Source organism: Pelophylax lessonae, assembly GCF_965119305.1.
Source record: "Pelophylax lessonae genome assembly, chromosome: 5".
Classification (NCBI taxonomy): Eukaryota; Metazoa; Chordata; class Amphibia; order Anura; family Ranidae; genus Pelophylax; species Pelophylax lessonae.
The window spans coordinates 372586154-372610662 of NC_138772.1; the positions used below are offsets into that span (position 1 = coordinate 372586154).

The 24509-nt window shown below is 44.3% G+C and overlaps 1 protein-coding gene across 1 annotated transcript in view; it reads left to right on the plus strand.

Annotated features, from left to right (window-relative positions):
• Positions 1-20478, plus strand: part of TMX3 (thioredoxin related transmembrane protein 3) — a 115723-nt gene extending 95245 nt beyond the window's left edge. The window contains exons 12-16 of the mRNA XM_082258600.1: positions 2054-2107; positions 6481-6537; positions 9425-9554; positions 11737-11805; positions 19984-20478. Of these exons, the coding sequence (XP_082114726.1) occupies positions 2054-2107; positions 6481-6537; positions 9425-9554; positions 11737-11805; positions 19984-20247 (574 nt within the window). The 3' untranslated portion in view covers positions 20248-20478. The remainder of the gene's footprint in view (positions 1-2053; positions 2108-6480; positions 6538-9424; positions 9555-11736; positions 11806-19983) is intronic.
• The last annotated feature ends 4031 nt before the right edge of the window (positions 20479-24509 follow it).

The following is a 24509-nucleotide window of genomic DNA, read 5'->3' on the forward strand; positions in this document are numbered from 1 at the left end:
GGTTTGCAAGGCGGCCACCTAGCCGTCGGTGCACACTTTCACAACGTTTTTTAAAGTGAATGCCGTCGGTGCACACTTTCACAACGTTTTTTAAAGTGAATGCATCCACAGATGCTTTTTTTGGCCGCAAGGTTTTGCAGGCTGCTTTTCAGAGGACCTGGTCCTCTTTGAGGGTGTATTGTTTTTTTTCAGGTGGGCTCCAGTTGTTTTGGTTGAGCTCCTGTTGCCTGGTTGGCTACTGTTTAGGCTTGGGAATTTTTTTGCTTTTCCCACCCTTCGTGTTTAAAACTGCTTTGGGATGTCCCAATGGTCAAGAACACAATCACTAAATGATTAGGACCAGTGCACAATATCAAGGTCCATAAAGACATTGATGAGCGAGTTTGGGGTGGAGGAACTTGACTGGCTGGCACAGAGTCTTGACTCTAACCTGATAGAACACCTTTGGGATGAATTGGAGCAGAGACTGCAAGAGAGGCCGTCTTGGCCAACATCAGTGTCTGACCTCACAAATGCGCTTCTGGAAGGATGGTCAAACATTCTCAAAGGCACACTTCTAAACCTTGCGGTCAGTGTTCCCAGAAAGACTTGAAGCTGTTATAGCTGCAAAGGATGGGCCAACTCAATATTGAAACCTACAGACCAAGACTGAGATGTGCATGTAAAGGCAGGCGTCCCAATACACTTGACAATATAGTGTGAGCAGAACACAGCTTCTCAGAAAGGAGGTGAAAGTTACAACTGGCTATTTGTGGTTGTAAAGGCAGAATGTTTTGTTTTTTTACCTAACTGCATTCTATGTAGTAAGGTAAAAATCCTGCATGCAACTCCCCCCGCAGCCCCTCCTAAATACTTACCTGAGCCCGATCTCAATCCTGCCTTTTGGAACCCGGTTGTTGCCTGCTTTTCTTCTTCTTCTGGTGAGGAGATTGGAGTGTCACTGTGGTGTGTTTCCTACTCACACTCAAGCCGGTGTGGGGGTCTCATCTTCATTCCCTTTTCTTCCATTTTCTTTATATGGACTGCCATAAACCCTTTTTTAGCGCTGCATATAGACTTTTATATAACACGTTTGTTATTTTAATAAAGAAAAATGTAAGCTTTAACATCCACTTTAAAGTAGTGAGACATTTTTTTGCCGCAAAAGCAACCCCATGCCATGCAGACTTTGTTCTACATCCTGTAGATCTGCTTGTTTAGACACTGGAGTTAATACTGTACTTCTGAGCTGTTTTGAATGTAAGCGTTCAGGCCACTGGATTCATGCCTTGATCTCCTGCTCCTCTGGACATCCTCAAAACATACAGCCCCAGGCTTTATTTTGTGAATAGCAAGGAGAATAGGGGGCAGACATGACCACAGTGCTGAGGTCTTTGAGACCTGCAGCGATTACATCCTAGTGGGCCAGAAGTACGGTAGTAGCTATGGTAATCCTGGCATCTAAACAGATTTGTAGGAAGGTTTTACTGCATTAAACTTAGTAGGATTTTTGTGTTCATATTTGGGCTTTCAGTAGTCTTTTTGTACAATCAGTAGGAATTCAACTCATAGCTAGTTATTCTTAAAATATTTCTAACCAAGAAAGAGGAAATAAAGACTTGTAAATGAAAATTGTTTGATAAAATTCTGCAAATTTTTTTACAGTAGTGTATTCCATTCTATTAATGGTATGACTAAAGAGTCACCTTCATATCTTTATAGATACCTTTGCCAATGCTCTGTTCTCTGCTTATTTTTGTTAGCTGATATTTTAATGTCATGGAGTCATACAAACCGATCCCTACGCATTGCTTTAATGCACCTTTTTGTGCACGTTACCATGCATTGCGAGTCAGCCCATTGAAATTGAATAGGTTGCCTACGCACCAGAACAGACAATGTGAATCGGAGTTGTGTTAGGTTAGTGTACTGAAGTACCATTGAAAATGAATGGTACTTCAATTCACAAAAGTGCACGTTCCCGCACCGCATTGGAGAGGTGTGAATTGGTCCTCAATGCTTTTATACTTTATAACAGCTGGATGAACTTATATAACTATTTTTTTTCTTTTAGGTTAAAGTCTATTGTTCAAGAGGTAGCCACAAGCTACAGAGGTCTTTTTCATCGGTAAGTTGAGATATATGTTTAATACAATTTAAAGTGTATCTAAATCCAAACTTTTTTTTTACTTTAACCTCCCTGGCGGTCTGATTATGTCAGTATTTTTGAATGTCAAAGCGGTACATAGTTTTGCATGAAAATCAGTTTTTATATTGTAGGCCTGTAATTCTTAGTAATAAATCAGTAAAAGTGAATAAAAAGTATCAATAAATTATTAATAAATGTAATTATTAAATTAATTATTAATAAAAAATATTAATAAAAATAAAAGGAATTAAACAGTAAAAGTGCAGGAAGGGCACTAGACAAAGCACTAAGTAAGGACCTAGGCTCCCAGCCGGGATCTCTGGTCCTAGCAATCTTCTCCTTCCTTACATCTTTTTGTTTTTCTCCTGGGAGATCTACAATCAACTGCCGGGCTGGGCGACGGTCTGGATAATCTAGATCCAGTGGTTTCCCCAGCCCAGCCAGCGAGCGCATGCAGACTGCAGCTACGTGCTAGTTAGGCCGCAACATAGCTTCACGGACAGAGGCTGGCCCACGAGTTAAACGTCTCGCAGGGTCGCATATGACCGGGCTTGGGTCTGATTCACAGAGGCTCCCCTACTTCGGTGGGGAGGAGTTCTGTCTGGAGCATTATGCGCACCATAGAAGGGTAAGTACAGTCCCCCCTCTCCCCTTTTGGTGGTTTTCTTTTGGGTGGACGCGGGTAACCTCGAGTATCCCTCACTGAGCTGGGCTTCCCATTCACCCCTGTCTGGACCTAGAGTCTGATGGGGGTTCCAGGGGAGAGAATGCAGCAGAGACCCCTGGGGTCTCCCCCGCTATCCCCACACTGTAAGGGTCCTGGGATAGTGTGTGTCCCGCCCTGATAGTCTGGAGGGGTCCCAGTGTAGGAGACCCCTAGGTGCATGCCCTGCTGTTTGCAGTGTGGGTATAGTGCAGGGGGACCCCAGTGCAGAGACAGGTGCAGAGTGCACAGCAGAATCTCCCCTGAACCTGTGTCCTACCTTCAGGGGGGGGATCCCCTTGCAGAGGGTGCAGAAAAGATCCTGGCAGCATGCTTCAATGTTTGTAGCTGATAGTGGTCATTTTCACTTAGTCTGGCTGGTCTCCGGTTGGGGGCCATGTTTGTGTAGCTGGATGATGTCATGGGGGCCATTTTCCCTTAGTCTGGGAGATGCTGGAGACAACTGAAGTGGGGATGCTCTTCCTCCTTAGTTTCCACTTCCTGTGCCCGGGACATATGAACAGGGATCTACCATCATACGCGGAAAGCGTATATTTCTTGGTGTGAGTGGATTGGCGCTCATCCTCAATCCTATTCTGTGGTTCGGATCATAACCTTTCTTAGACAGGGCGTTGATCAGAAATTGGCCTTGAGTACCATCAAGGGCCAGGTGTCTCACATTTCTATCAAGCACACTTTGATATGATGCTGAATTCATAGTTAGATTGTAGACTACAAGCTGCTTAGGTCCTGTAGTAGCAAAGCTGCCCCAAGCCATAATATTTTCACAATCATGCTTCACATTTAATATGGGTTTTGTCCCCTGAAATACTGTCTTCCGTTTGCATCAGACACATCTGCTGTCACTGTAGCCTAACAATTTTATATTTAGTTCATCAGATCAAATCAAAATTGTTCTAGAAGTATGAAATATAAATAATGGAAAGCTGTAGTCTTGCTCTTATGTTCTTTTTGGACAGCAAAGGCTGTTTCCTGGCAGAATTCCCATGCAGGCTAAATTGGTTTGATCACTTTGACACCTACTGTTGCAAGTGTTACCTACAGATCCTGCAATTAGATTTTGGGGTTCTTGGAGACTCTTTAAGTATCAGATGGTCAGCTCTTGGGCTGAATTTGTTGTGTCAGCCAGTCCTGAACAAATTTGCAATTGTTTGAAAGCCACGCTACTTGTAGATTATTTTCCTTACAGTGGAAAGTTTGAGTTTGGTGATCTTTTTAAACCCGTTGGCAGACTCATAGGCATCCACAAACCTCTCTCTAAGGGCCTTCGAGAGCTCTATCGATCTTGGCATGATGACGCCACATATGTCCATAGAAAACCCAGACAATATATACTGTGTTTTGAAGTAAAATAAGACATGCTTCACCTTCATATTCTCTAAGGGGGTTCTATTTATTTGAACCTAATCTGGATCACCTCTTGCCTACTGGGCACTTTTACCCCCTTCCTGCCCAGACCAATTTTCAGCGCTTTGAATGACACCTTGAATGACAATTGCGTGGTCACTATACACTGTACCCATATGACATTTGTTTTCACGTGAATGGAGCTTCTTTTGGTGGTATTTAATCACCACTGGGTTTTTATTTTTTGCTAAATAAACAAAAAAACTGAAAATTAAAAAAAATAAATAAATTCTCTTTGTTCATTAATGGACACCATGCTCCAGAATCTTCTTGACCATTGGGCTATGCTGCCCCAAACAGGAGTAGGACACTAGGCAGAAAAAAGTTTTACCACGCCCATGGGGCAGTCCCAGGGGGTATAATCCCACTTCCTGCCATAGGTACTCAGTTTTTTTCTGCCTAGTCAGGAGTAAGTAGTTCATTGATGGTCCTAGCATTTTTCCCTTTTTAAACTGATTTTTTTTCCTCCTTTTGATTATTTTCTGTACCTGTGAGAAGTACAATCAACTGCTGGACTGGGCGATGGACTGGATATTCTAGATACTTATGGTCTCCCCAGTCTGGCCAGCAAGCCCGCGCAGGCCTCCGCTCCCTGCTAAGTCAGCCGCGACATAGCCCCACTGGACAGGGGCTGACCAGTGAGTTAAACGTCTCACGAGGACGCACATGACCTGGTCACGGCCTGCAGCACCCCCATTCCAGTGGTGCGGTGGTCTGCCTGGAGTGGTGCCCACCCTGTTCCATGGTATGGTAAGTAGTGTCCCCCCTCCCCCCTTGTGGGTTTTGGGGTGGACGTGGGCCCCTCCGTGAGACGGTGGGACCCCCAGGTTCCCCTCCTTCCCAGCCCCTCTAGGGTCACAGTGGGTTCACCCTTGCTCCTTTTCTGTGACTCGGATCTTGGCTTTCCTCCAACAAGTGGTTGAGCAGCGCCTGGCCTTGAGTACCATCAGGTTTCGGCTTTGGCAGTTTTCTTTCAACGTCTTGGTGCCTACCTTTCTCCAGGGAGTGAGACACTTGGTTCCTCCAGCGTGGTCTTCTTTGCCGCTGTGGGACCTCAATTTGGTGTTGTGCATTCTCCAGAAGCCTTTCTTTGAAAACATTTGAGAGGTCCCCTGCTTACATTGTCCTAGAAGGTGGCTATTACGTCTGCGTTTGGGGTATCGGAGCTGGCGCCGCTGTCGTTGCGTTCGCCTTACCTTGTGGTTCACATAGGTAAGGTGGCTCTTCGTCGGTGTCCGTCGTTCCTTCCAAAGGTAATCTCGGATGTTCATTTCAATGAAGACATTGTGTTGCCCTCCCTGGGTCCCAGGCCTAAGCATCCTAAGGAAATTGCCTTGCATTCCCTGGATATGGTTTGGGCAATAAGGGTGTACCTGGCAGCTACGAAGTCTTTTAGAAAGTCAGAATCACGATTTGTCCTCACGGATGGACCTCGCAAATCGTTGGCTGCTTCTGCTGCGACCATTTCCAGATGGATCAGACAGACTGTGGTTCTGGCTTATTCCAATAAGGGTCAGGTTCCTCCTTTCCCTGTTAAGGCGCACTCTACTTGGGCGCTTAGTGCCTCCTGGGCCTTCCGTCATCTGGCGTCAGTGGTGCAGGTGTGCAAGGCAGCTATCTGGTCATCTATGCACATGTTCACAAAGTTTTATAAGGTGGATGGGTTGGCATCTGCGGATGCTTCCTTCGGCTGCAAGGTTTTGCAGGCTGCTGTTTAGAGTACTTTGTCTTCTTTGAGGGTGTTTTAATTTTTTTTTTCAGGTGAGCATCATTTGTTTTATGGTTGAGCTCCATGTTACCTGGTTTAGCCTTGGGAAGTATTTTTTTCTTGTTGTTCCCACCCTTCATGTTTGACACTGCTTTGGGACGTCCCACGTAGTCAAGATGACGAGGTGCGGTGTCCGTCAATGAACGAATAAGAAAATGGGATTTTTGACTTACCGTAAAATCCATTTCTCTGATGTTCATTGACGGACACAGTACCTACCCCTCTATGGAGTTGGGTTCTTTTCTGCCTAGTGTCCTACTCCTGTAGGGAGCAGTATAACCCAGAAGATGAGGAGCTGTGTTAGTCTGAACATCAGAGAAATTGATTTTTACGGTAAGACAAAAATCCCATTTTTCTGTACATCTATATTATATATTCCCTTTAGTACTTTTTAGATTTTGATACCGGTCTTGTTGAACTAATAATACCTTTTACTTTTGTGTGTGTTTTCAGAGATTTCCAGTTTGGGCACATGGATGGCAGCGAGTACATAAATGGTCTGCTAATGGAGTAAGTCACTTCGTACTTTATTTTTCATGTAAATAACAGATGTACAGTGTGTATGATTTTTTCTCATCTTCAGTATTGCTGCCAGTGCAAGCAAGCACAAGAGTTGTATTTACATAAATTGATATGTATTATTTTCCTCTCCTACCTAGTTGATTTCTAGTGTAAACCAAGCACTGCTGTACCTAAACTGTTCTAACACCATCACAAATTTTGTACAGGGTATTCTATAAATTTTACTTCTGAAGGTAATCATATATAATGATCTTCTTTATACAATTTTGAAATACTTGGAGTAGATTTCAACTTTTTATTTCAAGGAAACTGTAAGGGACAGAAGCACATTCCGCACAACACTGGATATAAAGGAAGGTTCAAAATTTAAAAGCCTTCCTAGACGTTCCATTTAATGCCACAGAGCAGCGCTGTTTTTTGTTTATAGGAAAATAGCAACGCCACAGGAAAAGTAATTTTGTGTGCTGCAGTTTGTGTCGTGTGACTCCATCATTCAAATGTGCAAGTGCAATATGAATTTCACCATAAGCAGTGGCATAAAATATTTGTTGAATATGGTTGCATATGCAAATGAAAAAGCACTGGTCATCCTTGTATGTCCAATGAAAACCTTGAGAAATCCTCAAAACGGGCAATCATTGAAATTGGAGTTCCTCAATCTAAAGGAGCAGTTACTGCAGGTGTTGCATCCTAGCAACCATAACAGAAGTTTCAAATTTGTGCTGTCATTCTGCAGGATTAATTCCCGCTGTGAATTCTATAACTAGCAACCAGTTGATTCATGTGTGGCAAGAAATGGTCTACCATTTTGATGTTTGTTTTGCAACACATTATGCTCATGTTGAGTGCATACAACCTAAGGAGTCATACAGTTTGAACCGTTCTCTGTCCAGTGATGTGCAAAATGTGGTTCTATGCCTTTTTGTTTTCAGTTTGTTTGAAATAAAATATGAAATATGCTCCATCTTTTCAAATAACCCTAGTTGTTTAATAATCTTCTTAGATCTACCCCTTGATCAGATGGACCTTTCTGGCTCAGGTCATCAATCTATTTCCCTGATATTAATTACTGATTTAGGATATGTGCTTGTTGCATATATCCCTGATGTGACCAAGCTGGTACATAGTCACAATAAGGCCCAATTGACACTTTGGCGACTTGTCATGCGACTTTAGACCCCAGAGTCGCATGACAAGTCACACCCCATGTTTCCTAATGATAACCAATCAGCTGCATAATACAGAGGCAATTTGTTTGGGTGTGACGTAGATGCTGGCAATGATAAAAATGGTGTGGAGACCTTTCCAATGCATACCAGGCCCTTCGGAGTCCTGAATAGATTTCAAGGGGAACCCCATGCCAAAAATACTAAAATAAAACACGGCGTAAAGCCCCCCCCCCCCCCCAAATTCATAGTAGACCCTTATCCGCACATGCAGCCAGGCAGGTCTGGAAACGAAGAAGCATGCTGGGTCAGCGATGCCCCATCCCATGGCTTTTTAAGAGCTGTCAAACGTGGAGCAGGGGAGCCTTTGTCGGAGCTGGAGGTTTTTTTTTTTTTCTCTTTTTTCGGGTTTAGCGGACGTTGTGATTGACGATGGATCTACATCGAGGGACATTTCTTTTTTTTTTTATCTCTTTATTAAGTGATTTGTCAAAAACTCGTGTTGTGCTTTTACTCACTTTTTTGGTGAGTGGGTAGGGGTACTACCCTATACTCACATGGGGATCGGGGGTGGCGGGATCCAGATAAGCCCCCTGCCCGCAGACCCCCACAACCACCGACCATGGTTGTGGGGAAGAGGCCCTTGTCCCCATCAACCAGAGCCCCCACCTGCCCCAAATCACCTCCACCCTCTCCCCCATGTTGAGGGCAAGGACCTGGCATGCATTGCAGAGGGGACCCCAGGCCAATTGTTTTCATTTATTTTTCATTGCTGCCATTTTTTTTATTAATTTTTTTCTACATTAAACTGTCAGTGGGGAAACCCTGTTGACAGCTAACGAGTCATTGGTTGTTTAGGACATGGTGACCGGCTTCCCGGTGTAACGTGAGAATTACCTACCCCGTGAGAAAAACCTACCCCTCATCACTTCCGGCCAGGAACAGCTGAGCAGCGCAGCAGTGCGCATGCTCACAGCCCCGGATACCTAATGGAAGAGCTGAGGATCAGACTAGTGCGCATGCGCACTAGTCTGAAACGATCTCGGTGTCCGTTAAAAAAACCTACCGACGCGGCGGTGACATAAAATAGCTGTGCTGCACTATGAGTCATCTCCGCTCCTGTCCCGGTCACTTCCCTGATCTTGGCTAGTAAATATAAAAGCGGCTGGCGGCTCCGTGATTTATCTTTTCATACAGCCGCTGCCGCTTTTATATTTAGTAGCCGAGAGCAGGGAAGTGACCGGGACAGGAGCGGAGATGACTCATAGTGCAGCACAGCTGTTTTAATGTAACTGCTCACGTTACACAGACTGCCGTGAACCGGAAGTGACGGGGGTAGGTTTTTCTCACGGGTAGGTAATTCTCACGGAACACCGGCCTGCTACTTAACAACCAGCACAGAATTAGAATTGTTCTGAAAATTTGGAATTTGTTTGAAAATAAAGAAATTCAACTAAACAAATGTTCTGTTCTCTACATATCTAATGACTTTGTGGAGCACAAACAAAATGATCACATTGGTCAAGGCCAAAGTCTTAACAAAGTCACACTTATGTTATGTTGCAACTGCACATTTTGTAGCTTATTGCTGGGGAAAAAACACAGGAACCAGAGTTCTTCCAGTGAAAAAAAGCAAATGTTTCTGTTATTCATGAAGAAAGTAAATCGTATTAATTATTTTAACCAAAATGTGACCAACTCTTTTCTAGTGAAGTCCAGGTCCCAACTATTGTTGTACTCAACACATCCAATCAGCAGTATTTTCTGGCGAGCAAGAAAATTGAAAGCGTGGAAGATATGATTCAGTTCATTAACAGCATTCTGGATGGCACAGCAGATGTAAGTTATGAACAATATGCCCAGCAGTACATAAATTATCTAATAAAGACTGAAAAATGGGTCCGCAGATGTCAGAACGCACAAGGACCTATATTTGTATTCAAAGGAAGTGTAGTCCATCTAATCTAATCCCATTTTAATACTAGGGCTGCACATCTTTACTTACCTCACGATTCGATGCGATTACGATTATTAGGGTCGCGATTCGATACGATTCGATTCCACGATGCATCACGATTACTGCCCATGCCCAGCCCACTGCCCAACGGTTTTCAAAACTTTATAAAAAAAAAAAAAAAACATCAAGCATTAAATAATCATTTTTATTTTCATTTGCTTTTAAAGGACACTCTTGTCACACTACAGGAGAGGGTCAGAGATGTCACACTACAGGAGAGGGTCACAGACTGCAGACACACTACAGGAGAGGGTCACAGACTGCAGACACACTACAGGAGAGGGTCACAGACTGCAGACACACTACAGGAGAGGGTCACAGACTGCAGACACACTACAGGAGAGGGTCACAGACTGCAGACACACTACAGGAGAGGGTCACAGACTGCAAACACACTACGGGAGAGGGTCAGAGACTGCAGACATACTACAGGAGAGGGTCAGAGACTGCAGACACACTACAGGAGAGGGTCAGAGACTGCAGATACACTACAGGAGAGGGTCGCAGACTGCAGACACACTGCAGGAGAGGGTCACAGACTGCAGACATACTACAGGAGAGGGTCAGAGACTGCAGATACACTACAGGAGAGGGTCAGAGACTCCAGACATACTACAGGAGAGGGTCACAGACTACAGATACACTACAGAAGAGGGGCAGAGACTGCAGACATGGTACAAGAGACGGCCAGCAGGTAAGTATGATAGCTTTTTTATTTTATAGAAAAAAAAATATTAATACCCTTTAGTATCACTTTAACAAATCATTGCTGAGTCTTTTGGTAGCAACTTGGATAGAATGCAGGTCAACAACATCAATGAAAGAAAAAAAAAAAAAAAGGAAGGCATTCTATCTACAAGTATACTACTTGTAGATAAGTGGATGTTTCCAGGTGGGAAAGTTTATAGGGAAATCTTAGGAAGAACTAGACAGAAAAAAGCCCCAATGTGATAGGCACAGTAGTACACGGACTGGAGGTACAGCAGAGGTGGGGGATGGGCCACTTCTATGCTGCACTCACTCACTCCTCACTTACATTTAGCATGACAGGCTGGTCTCTCATCTTCCGAGGACTCCTAGCAGTGCACCCCTCCTCCTCCTCCCCTCGCAGCTCATTTCCTGAAGCAGACTGTTTCTTCCGAGGGATGTGATGATAGCTGCAGCCATGTCTGTGTCGGCTTTGAGCAGGACTACACCCGCCCATGGGGGAGGTGAGAGCTACAAATTCCGAGGAAGGGGGAGAGCGTGGTGGGGGCGGCCCGTTGGTGTGCTGAGGCTACACACCATCCAATGAGAGGGCAACAGCGCCGGATGCAGCCAGGCCACCGCTGCATATTAATCCAGCAATGACACTTCTGTGGAGGGAGGGAGGGGGGAGGAGCCAGGAATCGATTATTCAGGGTTCCCGCATCGATGCAGAATCGCGAAGGGTCGAATCGCGATGCATTGATCTTTCAATTATATTCCGCAGCCCTATTTAATACCATTTAATTTACACTCTGTTCAGAGAGATGTCAAAGATCCCTCTGGTGTGAGAGTACATCTCTTTCAGTCTGTGGATTCCTTTGCACATATAGTAGCCCCCCTACGGTTTTAACATTTTTGTAGCTCTCAAAAATATCTTTCTCTGTGCTGTGCCACCAGGACATTAACCAAAGGTGCAGCATTGGTTGGATTGCTTGCATTTTTGAATTCGGAAAGACTTTGTATATATGCCACATATGAGCTGGCTTGTACCCTAAGCAATAACCAACAGTAAAGTATATCGCTAATCCAGGTGGTAGCACTAAAAATTCCACTGGCACATAGCAATTTCAAAGTTTTAGCAGCTGTTCCAGACCTTTTCAATGCTTTAAGGCCCATTCCTGAAGAAGTTTATTTTATTTGTACGCAAACATAATGTTATGCATAGCCTTCATTTTGAGTTAGTAAAGTTTATTCCCTTAAACCCACACAAAGCTTTTTACTTTTTTTTCCCTTTCTTTTATTTTGTGAATATTTAAGGCTCAAGGGGGTGATGGAATACTGCAACGCATCAAGAGAGTTGCGTATGATGCTCGATCTACTGTTGTAGTAAGTAAAACCTATATGGTTGTATTAAAATGTAATGTTTTCCTTACCTTATGTGAATGCTGATGAAGCAGATTCTTTTTAAAGTAGGAAGCAATTGAATGTCCTTCGTAGACCTTCCAGTGCAAAATGAAATATGACAGATAAAGCTAAATCAGCATTGTCCAACATATCCTGTCTGTGTAGAAAACCCTTATGTGTCATTTTTTGTGACTAAAATAAGCTGAACGCATATGTTTTAGTGGCACTTATACTTTTTCTTACTGGAAAAGAATTAGAATATTCTCACTAATGGATACAGTGCTGATCATAAACCTACCGATGCAGCTCCTTAGTCCGGCTTTGCATGGCTGATTTTTTTTTTTTTTCCCGATTTTTTTCCCCTTAATACAGTCTGTATAACCAAAGGTATAGGGAGCAGCCATTTGATTTCAAAGATCCTTAAATTAGTGTCTGTAAGATAATCTGCTTATCAATTTCTGCAACCAGTCTTTTGGATACACTGACTATATCCTTCTCCCCCACTGACTAGAATGATTTTTGTTTTCTATATGCTTGATGTGGACCTTCACTTAAAATTAAAAGGAACACTCATCCTCCTCCACCTCTAACACATTAGCCGATTTTTTTTTTTTGGGGATCCTCAGGTCTCAGGTGAGAATGATGTCTAGCTGGATAATCTAGATCCAGTGGTCCCTCCAACACAGCCAGCGAGCGCATACAAATCGCAGCTAAGCGTTAGGTCGACCCTGATATAGTTTCACGGACAGAGGCTGGCCTCTCACAGGGTCGCATACGACCGAACAAGGGTCTTAGTCACAGCGGTCCCTTAGCCGACAGCTCCCCTACTTCAGTGGCAAGGAGTTCTGTCTGGAGTGTTACCCACACCATGGAAGGGTAAGTACAGTTCCCATTCTCCCCTTTTGGTGTTTTTTTGGGGTGGACACAGGTAACCTGCAGGGACAGTCGGACATGCCTGCAGATTCCCTCCTCCCATCCTAAAATCTGTCAGTGAGCTGGGCTTCCCCCACTCCCTTTCCCCCCTATCTGGACCTGGAGTCTGGTGGGGGTCCCAGGGCAAAGGATGCTGCGGAGACCCCTGGGGGTCTCCCCTGCTATCCCCGCTCTGTAAGGGTCCTGGGGTGGTGTGTGTCCTGCCCTGGTAGTCTGGAGGGGTTCCAGTGTAGGAGACCCCCTAGGTGCATACCCTAACTGGTTGCAGTGTTGGTGTAGTGCAGGGGGGTCCCAGTGCCGAGACCCGTGCAGAGTGTGCAGCGGAGTCTCCCCTAACGTTTGTCCTATCTATGGGGTGGAGTACCTTCGGGGGGGGGGGTCCCCTTGCACAAGGCGCAGCATTGCAGAGGGTGCAGGGAAGATCCTTTCAGCATGCTATGGTATCTGTAGTTTCGGACAGGCATGCTGGAGAAGTCCGATGATGTTATGGCGGCCATTTTCCTTGGTTTGGCTGGTCTCCGGCCAGCGGCCATGTTTTTGTAGCCCGATGATGTCACGGCAGCCATTTTCCCTTATTCCTTCTGTGCCCGGGACATATGAAGGGGGATGGCGTCCATGATGTTGCTGGATCAAATTCTCTGCGTTCCTCCGGTCAGTAGGGAGAGTCCTTGGGGGTCCCTGTTATCCCTCTTTTTGCTAATAGGTACCCTGAGCCTTGGAGGAATTTAGTGATACCAATAAATAGTTTTTGTACTGCAAGGTCTTCCTTTCCTTATGGAGCCTCAGGGTCACATCTCTCCCACTGACCCCCTCATGGAGGTAGCAGGTCCCTCGGAACCCCAGCTTCCCATGGTTACACTGACGGCGGTCCTGCAGTCCTTAGGGTCCCGAGTGGAAGTGGTGTGTGGGCAAAGGCCCAGGAGGGAAGCGTCCCCCTTCTCCCCTGCTCAGTCTGTCTCATTTGATTCTGAGCTGGATGCTGCCGTGGACGCGGCCCGTCCAGTGATGTGGCTGTGTTGTTTGGTAAGCCTAAGTAATCTTGCACTCCAAGGGTGTTTCCTTATGTACCTTATTTTGACAGGTTTTCCTGTAAGAAATGGGAACAACCAAAATTACCCTTTGTGGTCCCCAAACGTTTTGCTGTACTTTACCCTTTTGAGGAGTCCCTTTTAAAAAAGTGGACTAGTCCACCAGTGGTGGACCCTAATTTTTCTAGGTTGAATAAAGCAACAATGATCCCAGTAAAGGAATCCCCCGTCCTTTAAAGACCCTGCTGACAGGAAAGCGGAGGCTGTGGCATGCAGCATGTTTACTATGGCTAGCTCTGCATTGTGGCCAGTCTTAGCCTCAGCCCTTGTGTCTCAGACTCTAACTGAATGGGCCAAGCTTTTGCTCCATGGCCCCGATGCGTATGTTGATTTAGCGGACCATTTGGTCAATGCTTTGGATACAGCTCCTGTGCTGTCAAAACTTTCGGTTTCAGCGGTGCTGATTAGGCACGTACTGTGGCTTAAGAATTAGTCCGCAGACCAAGCCTCTAAGAAAGCCCTCATTGACCTGCCCTTTCAAGGCGATCGCCTGTTTGCTGCTACCCTGGATGACATCATTAAGGGTCTCAACGGGGGGGGGGTACCTTCCTGCCACAGTCTAGAAAAAAAAGTCATCTTCCAGCAAGATATACCATCGTACATGGAAAGCATTTCTTGGTGTGAGTCTGTTGGCGCTCATCCTCAATCCTTTTCTGTGGCTCGGATCTTAACCTTTCTTCAACTGAATGTTGATCAGAAGTTAGGCTTGAGTACCATCAAGGGCCAGGTGTCCCCCTTGGCAATCTTCTTTCAGTGACCTCTAGCCACACACTCTTTAGTTTGTAACTTCAATCAGAGGGTTCGACATGTGGCTCCACCTGTACGATCTCTTTTGCCGCCATGGGATTGAAATTTAGTGCTTTCAGTTCTCCAGAAACCTCAATTTGAGAATATTCAGGAGATTCCCTTGCCTACGTTATCCCAGAAGGTAGCATTCTTGGTGGCTATTACCTCAGCTTGCAGGGTATCGGAGTTTGCAGCATTATCCTGTCATAGTCCCTATTTAGTGGTCCATAGGGATAAAGTGATTCTTCGTCCCTATACATCATTCCTGCCCAAAGTTGTCTTGACTTCCATTTGAATGAGGACATTGTGTTGCCTTCCTTGTGTCCCAAGCTGGCTCATACCTTGGATGTGGTTTGTGCGATTCAGGTGTATCTGGCAGCTACGGGGTCCTATCGGAGGTCAGACTCACTTTTTGTCCTTTGTCCTTTTGGAGGGACCATGGAAAAGGCTGGCCGCTTCTTCAGCTACCATCTCCAAATAGATCAGACAGACGGTAACGGAGGCCTATTCTTTTAAAGGTTAGGTTCCACCTTTCCCTGTCACAACTCATTCTACTCTGGCGCTGAGTACTTCTTGGGCCTTCCGTCATCAAGCATCAATATCGCAAGGTGGCTACTTGATCGTCGGTAAATACCTTTACAAAATTCTGCAAAGTAGATACTTTGGCATCTGCAGATGCTTCTTTTAGCTGTAAAGTTGTGCAGGCTGCTGTTTAAAAGAGGCTGTTCTCTTTTGAGGGGTGTTTTTCTTTAAATTCTTATTTTTCACATGGAGCCCCTCTGTGACCCAGTTATGGCTCCTGTGTCCTGGTTAGGGGTCTTCTGTTTAGCTTTGGGTTATTCTTCCCACCCCTCATTTTCCTTTTGGCACTGCTTTTGGATGTCCCAGTAGTTATGATCTAAGGAGCGCTGTGTCCGCCGATAAACGAAAGAGAAAATGGGATTTTTGTACTTACCGTAAAATCCATTGCTCTTTCGATCATTGACGGACACAGCTCCTCATCTTCTTGACTACGTGGGTTATACTGCCCCCTACAGGAGTAGGACACTGGGCAGAAAATAACTTGACTACGCCTATAGGGCAGTCCCAGGGGGTATACCTGGCTTTGGCCTGAGTCGCAGTATTCTTCCTGATCGACAGCACCCACAATACGATGGAGTGGTGGTTTGTCCGGAGCGGTGCCCACCCTTTTCCTGGTGTGGTAAGTAGCTGTCCCCTCTCTACCCCTGGGGGAGTTTTGGGGTGGACGTGGGCCCCTCCCTGGGATGGTCAGACCCCCGGGCTCCGCTCCTTCCCAGACAGTGTCCCCCCTTCTGGGTGGTCTTCTGCAGGCCTTGGTCAACCCCCCATCTGCCCCCCTCCCCCCATGGGATTGACATACTGTTTTAGGTCAGTCTGGGGTGTTGAGCTGGCAATGGGGTTGGGTGGGGAGCGCGCCGCCGGGGACCAGATGATAAAACTTTGGGAGGGGGCTGGGCCTGGTGGGGCACCTGTCATGGTCCCCCTTCCTGTTGGGATTATTTTTCGGGCTACTAGGGCCCCGCCACCCCCCGGGAGCCGTGCGGTCCCGCACAGGGCCACCATTTTCTTGTAGCTTTTTATGCTACAGTTCGGCGGCTATGTTTGTGTAGCCTCGGCTGCCATTTTCTTGCGGTTTCTCATTAAAAATAGCAGGGGCCATGTTTTTGAAGCCGGATGGGCGGTGATCAGTGGTGGGAGCCCCTCCTCAGCACCTAGTGCTGATCCCTGGATATTTCTCTTCCTGATTGCCGCATGGTGTGCAGTTAGTTTGGTGCTGCAAGTACCTGATCAGTGGTGGTGAGTTTTTTTTTTTTTGTGGGGTTCTCTCTCCTTTTCTCTGCTGTAGCAGCGGTAGTGCCCTGTGCTGGGCCTTGTGGTGCCACCACCTTGCAGTGTGATTCATTTTTTTTTTGTGTGGGTTTCCCTGGAGTCCCTGGAGCATATTTCACCACCTGATTCCCTCTCAGAGGCTGCTGGGCCCTCTGGGTCCCAACAACTGACTGTACTGATGGCGGTCCTGGAGTCCTTGGTGTCAAAGGTAGATTTGGTCCTTGAAAAACGGGCTAGCAAAAAGCGTCACACGGCTTCACCTGCTTCCTCTGTCTAATCAGATCCTGAATCTGATTCAGCCTCTGCGGATGGGAGTTACCCTTCTAGACTGCATTCATGCATCCTGCTGGCTCAGATAGTGAGGATGATTCCTCTGCTCCTCTAGCCATGAAAAGGCGCTAGTGGATGCGCTGATTGTATCAGTGCAGGAAACCTTAAAGATGAAGGATGCGACTAACGCAGCATTGGAGGCGCGGGTCACCTTTGGCACCCACACGTCTTCCAAGGCGGCAAATGTGTTCCCCTCTCCTGCTTTCTTTGACAATATTGTCACAAAACTGTGGGGGTGCCACTTTTGCGATCCATAAGGGTTTTGCAATGTGGTGCCCTAATGAGGATTCCCTCCTTAAAAAATGGACAGTTTCTCCTGTAGTGGACTCCCCGGGTTCCAAAGCCACTGTAATTCCGGTTAAAGAGTCCCTGGCCTTCTCAGATCCAGCTAATAGGAAGTATTTTTTTCTTGATGTTCCCACCCCTCATGTTTGATACTGCTTTGGGGTGTACCACGTAGTCAAGAAGATGAGGAGCTGTGTCCGTCAATAAACAACATTTTACCCTAAAATCCATTTCTCTGATGTTCATTGACGGACACAGCACCCACTCTATGGAGTTTGGGTTTTTTCTTCTGACACTGCTTGTAACAAAACTAAGTACCTATAGCAGAGGGTGGGTGTATACCCCCTGGGACTGCCCCATAGGCGTAGTCAAGTTTTTTTCTGCCTAATGTCCTACTCCTGTAGGGAGCAGTATAACCCACGTTGTCAAGAAGATGAGGAGCTGTGTCTGTCAATGAACATCAGAGAAATACATTTTACGGTAAGTAAAAAATCCCATTTTCTCTGTGTTCATTGACGGACACAGCACCCAACCCTCCTCTATGGAGTTCTGAAACTTCTAATACTGCTTGCTACCACGCTGATTACCTAGAGCAGAGAGGGGTTATATACCAAGCTAAAGGTTGGTCCATGGGCATAGCCAGGTGTTTTTTGTTTTGCTTAGTCCTACTTCTGGAGGGGCAATATAGCATAGTAGTTATGATCTAAGGAGCGTTGTGTCCGTCAATGAACTCAGAGAAATGCATTTTACGGTAAGTACAAAAATCCCATTTTATCAGCCTCAACAACGTTCTTTGACAATGTGAAATGGCTGATAAATGGTGGTGTTAACAAGGCAGCTCACAAACCAGGAATTTCTTTCTGGCAGCAAAAGGTCCAAAGGAACATTTGATTAAGTCTGTACTAATTTAATTGCCCTTAAAGAGGAAGTAAACCCTCCTCTACAACTTGTACCTATAGGTAAGCCTATGATAAGGCTTACCTATAGGTACTGTAAATATCTCCTAAACATGTACCGTTTAGGAGATATTTACCTTACATGCAGCTCGTGCCGTTCCTTCAGAGTCCCGTGCCGTGACTGTTGGCTCTCGTGCGCAGGAGTGACGTCACCGGTGCTCCGGCCAATCAGATGGCCGGATGCCGCGATCCTGGAAGACGGGCGACTGGACATGTCGCTCGTCATAGAGGTGAGTGAGCGGCACGGCGGGGGCTCGTTCTAAGGTAAGTATTGCATAATGAGCTAGTATGCGATGCATACTAGCTCGTTATGGCTTTCTCTTGCAGGGTGAAAAAAAAAAAAAAATGCACGGGTGTACAACCTCTTTTACCTGTTACCACCCACATCACACATATGTGCAGTTGCTAAAGGGTGGGCTTGAACAGCCACATGGCGCACATATTCATCAATGGGCAACTGTTGTTTTTGTGCTGAGAGTGCGCTCCTAGCACAGAGACCAAGCTGTCAAAGACAGCTCTCAGTCCCCGCTAATCATTGGTACCTGGCAGGACTGGCTCCTGATCAGATGACCCTCTGTGAGAGCCAATCACAGTGGTCACATGGCTGCTGATCCTTCCCTCCCCTGGGCGTTAAGAACCTTTTTAAAGGGACGCCAGGGCAGGCAGAAAAGGATTTAAGATTTATCCATCTGATTTTCCTGTACTCATTTTGCTACATTTATAATATTAATTGGATTTAGATTTGTAACCAAGATGGAGCATACACAGACTAAATAAATTAAGCTCCTGATTGCTAGGAATAATCAACCTGTTTTTAAATGTATATTAGGTTGGGTTATTTCAAGTGGAACTATACTTGCCTTCACTCCAGCACTCCGTATGCTGGAGCTCCCTGCTGGCTGCTGTCACCCGGCTCGTTTCCGGGGACCGAACTCCAGTAATTTTAATTGCCTGGGCCAAAGGGATGTCACTCTCATGCATACGTGGGGGTTCAATCAGCTCATTATTGCCAAAATTGTGCACTTTGCTGTGCATGCAGTGGCAGACAGGCAGGTAGGAAACTGTAATGCAGAACTGACATAGTATGTCTCTTATTTCTGCATTAAAAATCCTGCCTTTTCCCAACTTTTTTTTTTTTTTTTTGCTTAAAGTTCCACTTAAAGGAGATAGCCATTCAAGTCTTGGGGTGAAAAGGCTCAAATAAACCAGGCACCAGCTTGTAGGCAAACTGGACCTGTGTTATGCTCAGCTCAGTTCACACTTGGACGACATGTCAGATGACTTAGTCCCTTGACAAGTCACTCCTCATTCAGTGCAATGGCATTTTTCTAATCAGAGCAACTCAAGTTGCTCCGACTTAGAAAAAGGTTCCTACACTACTTGGGGGGGGGGGGGGGGGGGGCGACTTCAGCGTGACTTGCATTAACTTCTGTTAAAGAAGAAATTTGCAAGCCACGATGAAGATTCGCTGTGTGGCTTGGCTACAAAGTCAGGCAACTTTGAAGCCTCGCTAGTGTGAACTGAGACTTAGAGGTAAGACAGTTATCCTGGTATAGTGATAGAAGGCACCCCCTGCCTGTAGGTCATGTATACCCCAGGAGACTCAAGTATTCCTGTGCAAAGCATAACTTTTCTGAAAACAAACATCAACATACCCTGAATTTATCTTATTGTTCAGTACCAGTGCCTTTTGTGAATGTGCCCTAATTGTATTGTGGGATGCAGTGCCTGTATTTCACTTTTAGCAGACCCCATGCACTCTATACAAAAGTTCTGGGGCTCCTGGGTGAAGTGGTTGGATCTGCAGGCACTGCGTAATGTCTATTACCATATAAATGTTGTTAATTTTAATAATATATTTCTTGTACCTGTAGTTTTACTTGTTTTTGATTGTATTTTAAATGTATCTATGAATATTCTTTTCTAAACAGTCTGTGTTCAAGAGTTCACCTCTTCTTGGATGCTTCCTCTTTGGTCTGCCACTGGGTGTCATCAGCATTATGTGTTATGGAATCTGCACAGCCGACACCGATGACGGTACTGAGGAAATGACCAGAAAGGATGTGATTGATCCAAGTAATACAGACGAGGGTAGCGATGAGGAACAAGACGAGGACAGAATAAGAGAGCACTCTTCGGAGGTGACGGATGAAGATCAAGAAGAAAAGGATATTATGGAGAAGAAGAAAGATTAACTTTTATGAAAATTGGATTAACTAGGAATCCAAAACAAACTTATTTATTAAATTCAACCACTGACACAGCTTTATTAAGGAAAAAAAAAAAGAGGACTCTGCTTCACTGATCCTTGGCATGCATTCAGTTTACATTTTTAGAACATCGGGACGATCTATCAGACATTCTAGAATTTAATAAAAGCTTTTGAAAGTAGAAATCAAATAAAAAAGAGCCTCTGTTTTTCTTAATGTAATGTCCTAACTAGTATCCATCCAAGGGGTAATTATTAATTGGCCTAAATTCTCAAGTGTGTATTATTCATACCACTGGAACGTAACTGAATTTTTAATAATAGAGTCCATTTTGTATGCAAGCTTTAGAATTCAGCTTTAGCAATATTTTTTTTAAATGTGTATAATGTATTCAAAGTACCTAATGGATGTATTTTAACAATGAGGTTGATGTGCATTGCTAAACCACTTTAAGAAAGTAGTTTGTAACTTGCTTTTGCGCTGTTTCACTGATGTTAAAGTTGCAGCTTACTTAAGCAAAGGTACTCCTTAGGTCCTCGCTATTAATACTATGTTTTCAACAACTAAACCATCTATATTAGAACAGACATTCCACTCTGGTCAGTCCTTTTAAAAGCACGTCAGCCATTTTGGAAATGTTAAGCCAGTGCTCTATAGTTGCGAATGAAGGGGTTTGCTCAGACCCATATTCACAACCTATATTATAGTATAACTGAAGGCAATTTTTTTTTTCTGGATAGACTGCAGAGGTATTAGAACACCTATAATGTTGAGAATACCTATATTTGTACTGGTGGGGTGGAATCACCATTGAGTGTCTTAGCAAGCAACACATGCTATTTATTTTTTTATTTAGGTATTTAAGAATCACTTTGAGCATTCTTTGGTTTTGGGTAGTTACTAATTGCGCTGATTGTATTTGGTTCACTGGATTAGAACACCTGTCAGTAGTTATTGCTGTGTCCCAGTTTGGGAGATTCACCTTTCTCGATTTGTCCTGTTTACCATTATCATTGAACGTAAAAGAAAATCCCAGATTTTGAATTGTTCCAAGAAAAGTAATAGAAGGGAAATCTTCCAATGTGGTCTCAAGTTTTGGTGACCAGGGGGGCCCCAAGAGATTCCCTTAATTTGCAAGGATTTCCTGTTTGGCTATTGGACAGGAAGTGAAGGTCAATCTCTCCAATGGGACACAAATGGCAACAAAAATACTGACAGGAGTCATAACCCTCTCTTACGCTATCCAAAAAAAAAAAAAGTTTTGCCCACAGTTCTACTTTTAAGATCGTACAAAAGAAACACTTACTATTATAACCATCAAGTGTACCTCGTGTGTTAGACTGCCAATTTGAGCCAAACACAACACTCCGGGTATACTTAGCATTAGAAAGAGCTTAGAGGATTTTTTTTTTTTTTAATTTGCTCTGTCACAACATGAAAAACCTCTCCACTCACCTCTTGGTCCTGACTCTGCTCTAAATGAGCCTTTTCAGTGGAAAGCCCCTCTTGTAAAATCTGCTGTAATCCATTATTTTAAAATTTTACCAAACAGACCTAAAGTGTAAGTTTAACGTTTCCCAAAAAATGAAAAGGTAAACCTAACAGACTGCACCCTCATACCACATCATCAGCAGGCTTTGTGCTGTATTACCACATAGCCTTTAGCCTGCTGTTTATGATTTCCTGCTTTTAGAAACCAGCTTTTTGCCAAGTTATAAGCTTTTATTTTCCGCCAGTGCAGTAGATGGATAATTATGTCTTGGAAAGTGAAGAAGCTATGGCTATAGGCTGGCTGCAGGATCATATGTGTTGTGCAAGTGAGTTGGAAGACTAGGTGGAGAAAGTTGGGATTTACTTTGATACCTAATCTGCTTGTGTTCATCTAATATAGCTCCAGTTATGGTACAGTATATGATGGATTTGTGGGGGGTGCAGGGTAATGAGGCTTGATGTCATTTTATTTCATAAGAAAAGTAGTATACTATGCATAGAATGTAACCGTGAACTCTTATTTTCTCGCTCTGGTGTAAAGCATATGTTTCACCTTGATATTGAGGACTGAACTGTTTCTAGAGTCTCGCAGTAAAAATTGTACAATGTTATTTTTCTAGGTTTTTTTTTTTTTTTTTTTTTTTTAAGGCATTATTTATCCTAATAACTTTTCCTAAACTTTGGGTTAGCCTTTAATTTGTATTTTTACCTTGCTCTTTCTGTTTTTTAACATTTGTATTCTTACATTTTAAAATAGAAGACCTGTACAACACTTATGCATGGCATAATTGCCATATGTAAATGTTTACGTCATAAATTCTACCTTACTGGTAAAATCGACTTTATTGTCAATGTAATATTGTAATGTAGGACAGCAAAAGAATTAACTTTGCAAATCCTATTTCTTTCTTCTCTCAGCCTTGCACAGTGAAGTTTTTGGGACGTGTCAGCTCCTGTTTTCATAGAGGGAATTCAATGTAAAATATAAAGGTTCTTCATTTAACACAATCCAGGGAATTAACTAAGCTGGTGCTGGAAACTGGCAGAAGTTGTATGCGCCACTTTAACTAAGCAGATAGACTTGTTTCAGGTCTGTCTGTGCCACCTGTGGCAGTTTCTATTTCAGAATGGAAAAGGAAATTAGCGCTAGTCTGCTCCTAATTAATGGAGGGAATGTGGCAATTTCCTATATAAAAAACTGCCACAGATTCCCATCTGGTGTGACCTTTGAATATAGGATGTGAGTTGTCAGCAGATTCTGTCCATGCAGTGATCACACTACACTGACGGAGTCTGCAGGGCTAACAACTCTCCTGCTCTGAGCCAAACGGCAGTGCAGTGCAGTGGAGGGGAGGGGGGGGGGGCTAGGGTGGTGGTTTGTTAGGACTGCCTATAGAATAGAGTATGCAGCTCCAGCCCTCTGTCCTCTGTGCTGTATCTTTCGCACCAGAACAGAGAACTGATCACCCCTTATTAACAAAGAGGCTTGTTTCTCTTTGTTAATTAGGAGCAGCATCTGCTCTATTTATTTATGTTTCGAAGAGTGGTGCAGGCCATGTGCTTTCACCATACCTTTTTCCCCTCAATGTTTTCTTTAAAAGCCTCTGCAGGCTAAATGAGCACGATAGGTGATGTATTATTTATTGAATGTATTTTACTGTCTTGTCTTACACTGTGGTATTTCTTAAAAAATAAAAATAAATTGAAAGTAAACTTGTGCTTTGCAAAGCACCAGGTTGACATTAAAACCAACTCCGGCAACATCCTTTATTTACCATCCTTCTCCTCCTGCTGTCAGGGTTGAGGAGAAGAAGCCCCTTCAAGCTTACTAAGGGCCGGGGACTCTGGCCACCCCATGTAATAGTGCTGGTGCCTGAGTGACCAATTACCAAGTACCAAAGCTGTCACATGGCCCACTGTATTTAGAAGTCTAGAAGAATATTCCAAGCAAAAAATAGATTGGTGTGGGAATGAAGGAAAGGTGACTATACACACCTGTGCATAGACAAAGCCCAGGCTCAATTTAAAGTGCCTCCATTTGAAAATGCTAGACGCCTGACTGTGTCCCAACTGCAGTATGGTTCGGTCACCATCATGGAACAAGCATGCTGTAATGCATGTCAGAATTATTCATCTCTATACTTGTTTTGAGTCAGTAAATCAAACAACATTGATTGGAAAATTTTAGAATAGCAGCCAGAGAACTATCATTCAATAATGGCAGCCCCATCAATTTCTCATGACAATGAGTGTCCCTTTAGGCTTTAATTAGGAACGTACATTATTACTTTATTAGTGTATGTTTATAAAGTCTGCTGCCGCTTCAGTGCTGGTAATTTTGGTTGATTACAAGCTAGAATGTGTGAATGGGCCCCGGCAAAAGAATAATGCATCTTGGCTCTGGTTAGGCTGGCCGTACACGTTTCGAATCACAGCCAGTTCAGCAGGGACGGACCAAGATTTATGCCGTAAATGGGCAGGCTGAATGTACCAAGTTGATTGATCGTTCAACTTTGGTACAATCAGCCTGTCCGATTCTCTTGAGATTATCACTAGCGCCTCCTATAGCCTCTAGCGATAATTACTGGCTTCCCCCACCTCTCCGCCGGGAGAAGACATCGGCCCAGCAGGAGGGATCCCCCGTCTGTGTTGATGGGGGAATTAAATTGAAGGAAAGATATTTGCTCCATGTATGGCTGGCCTAAGATCTTGAAAAAAGGTTAAGGTAATACATTTACAGATTAATTAAAAAATGT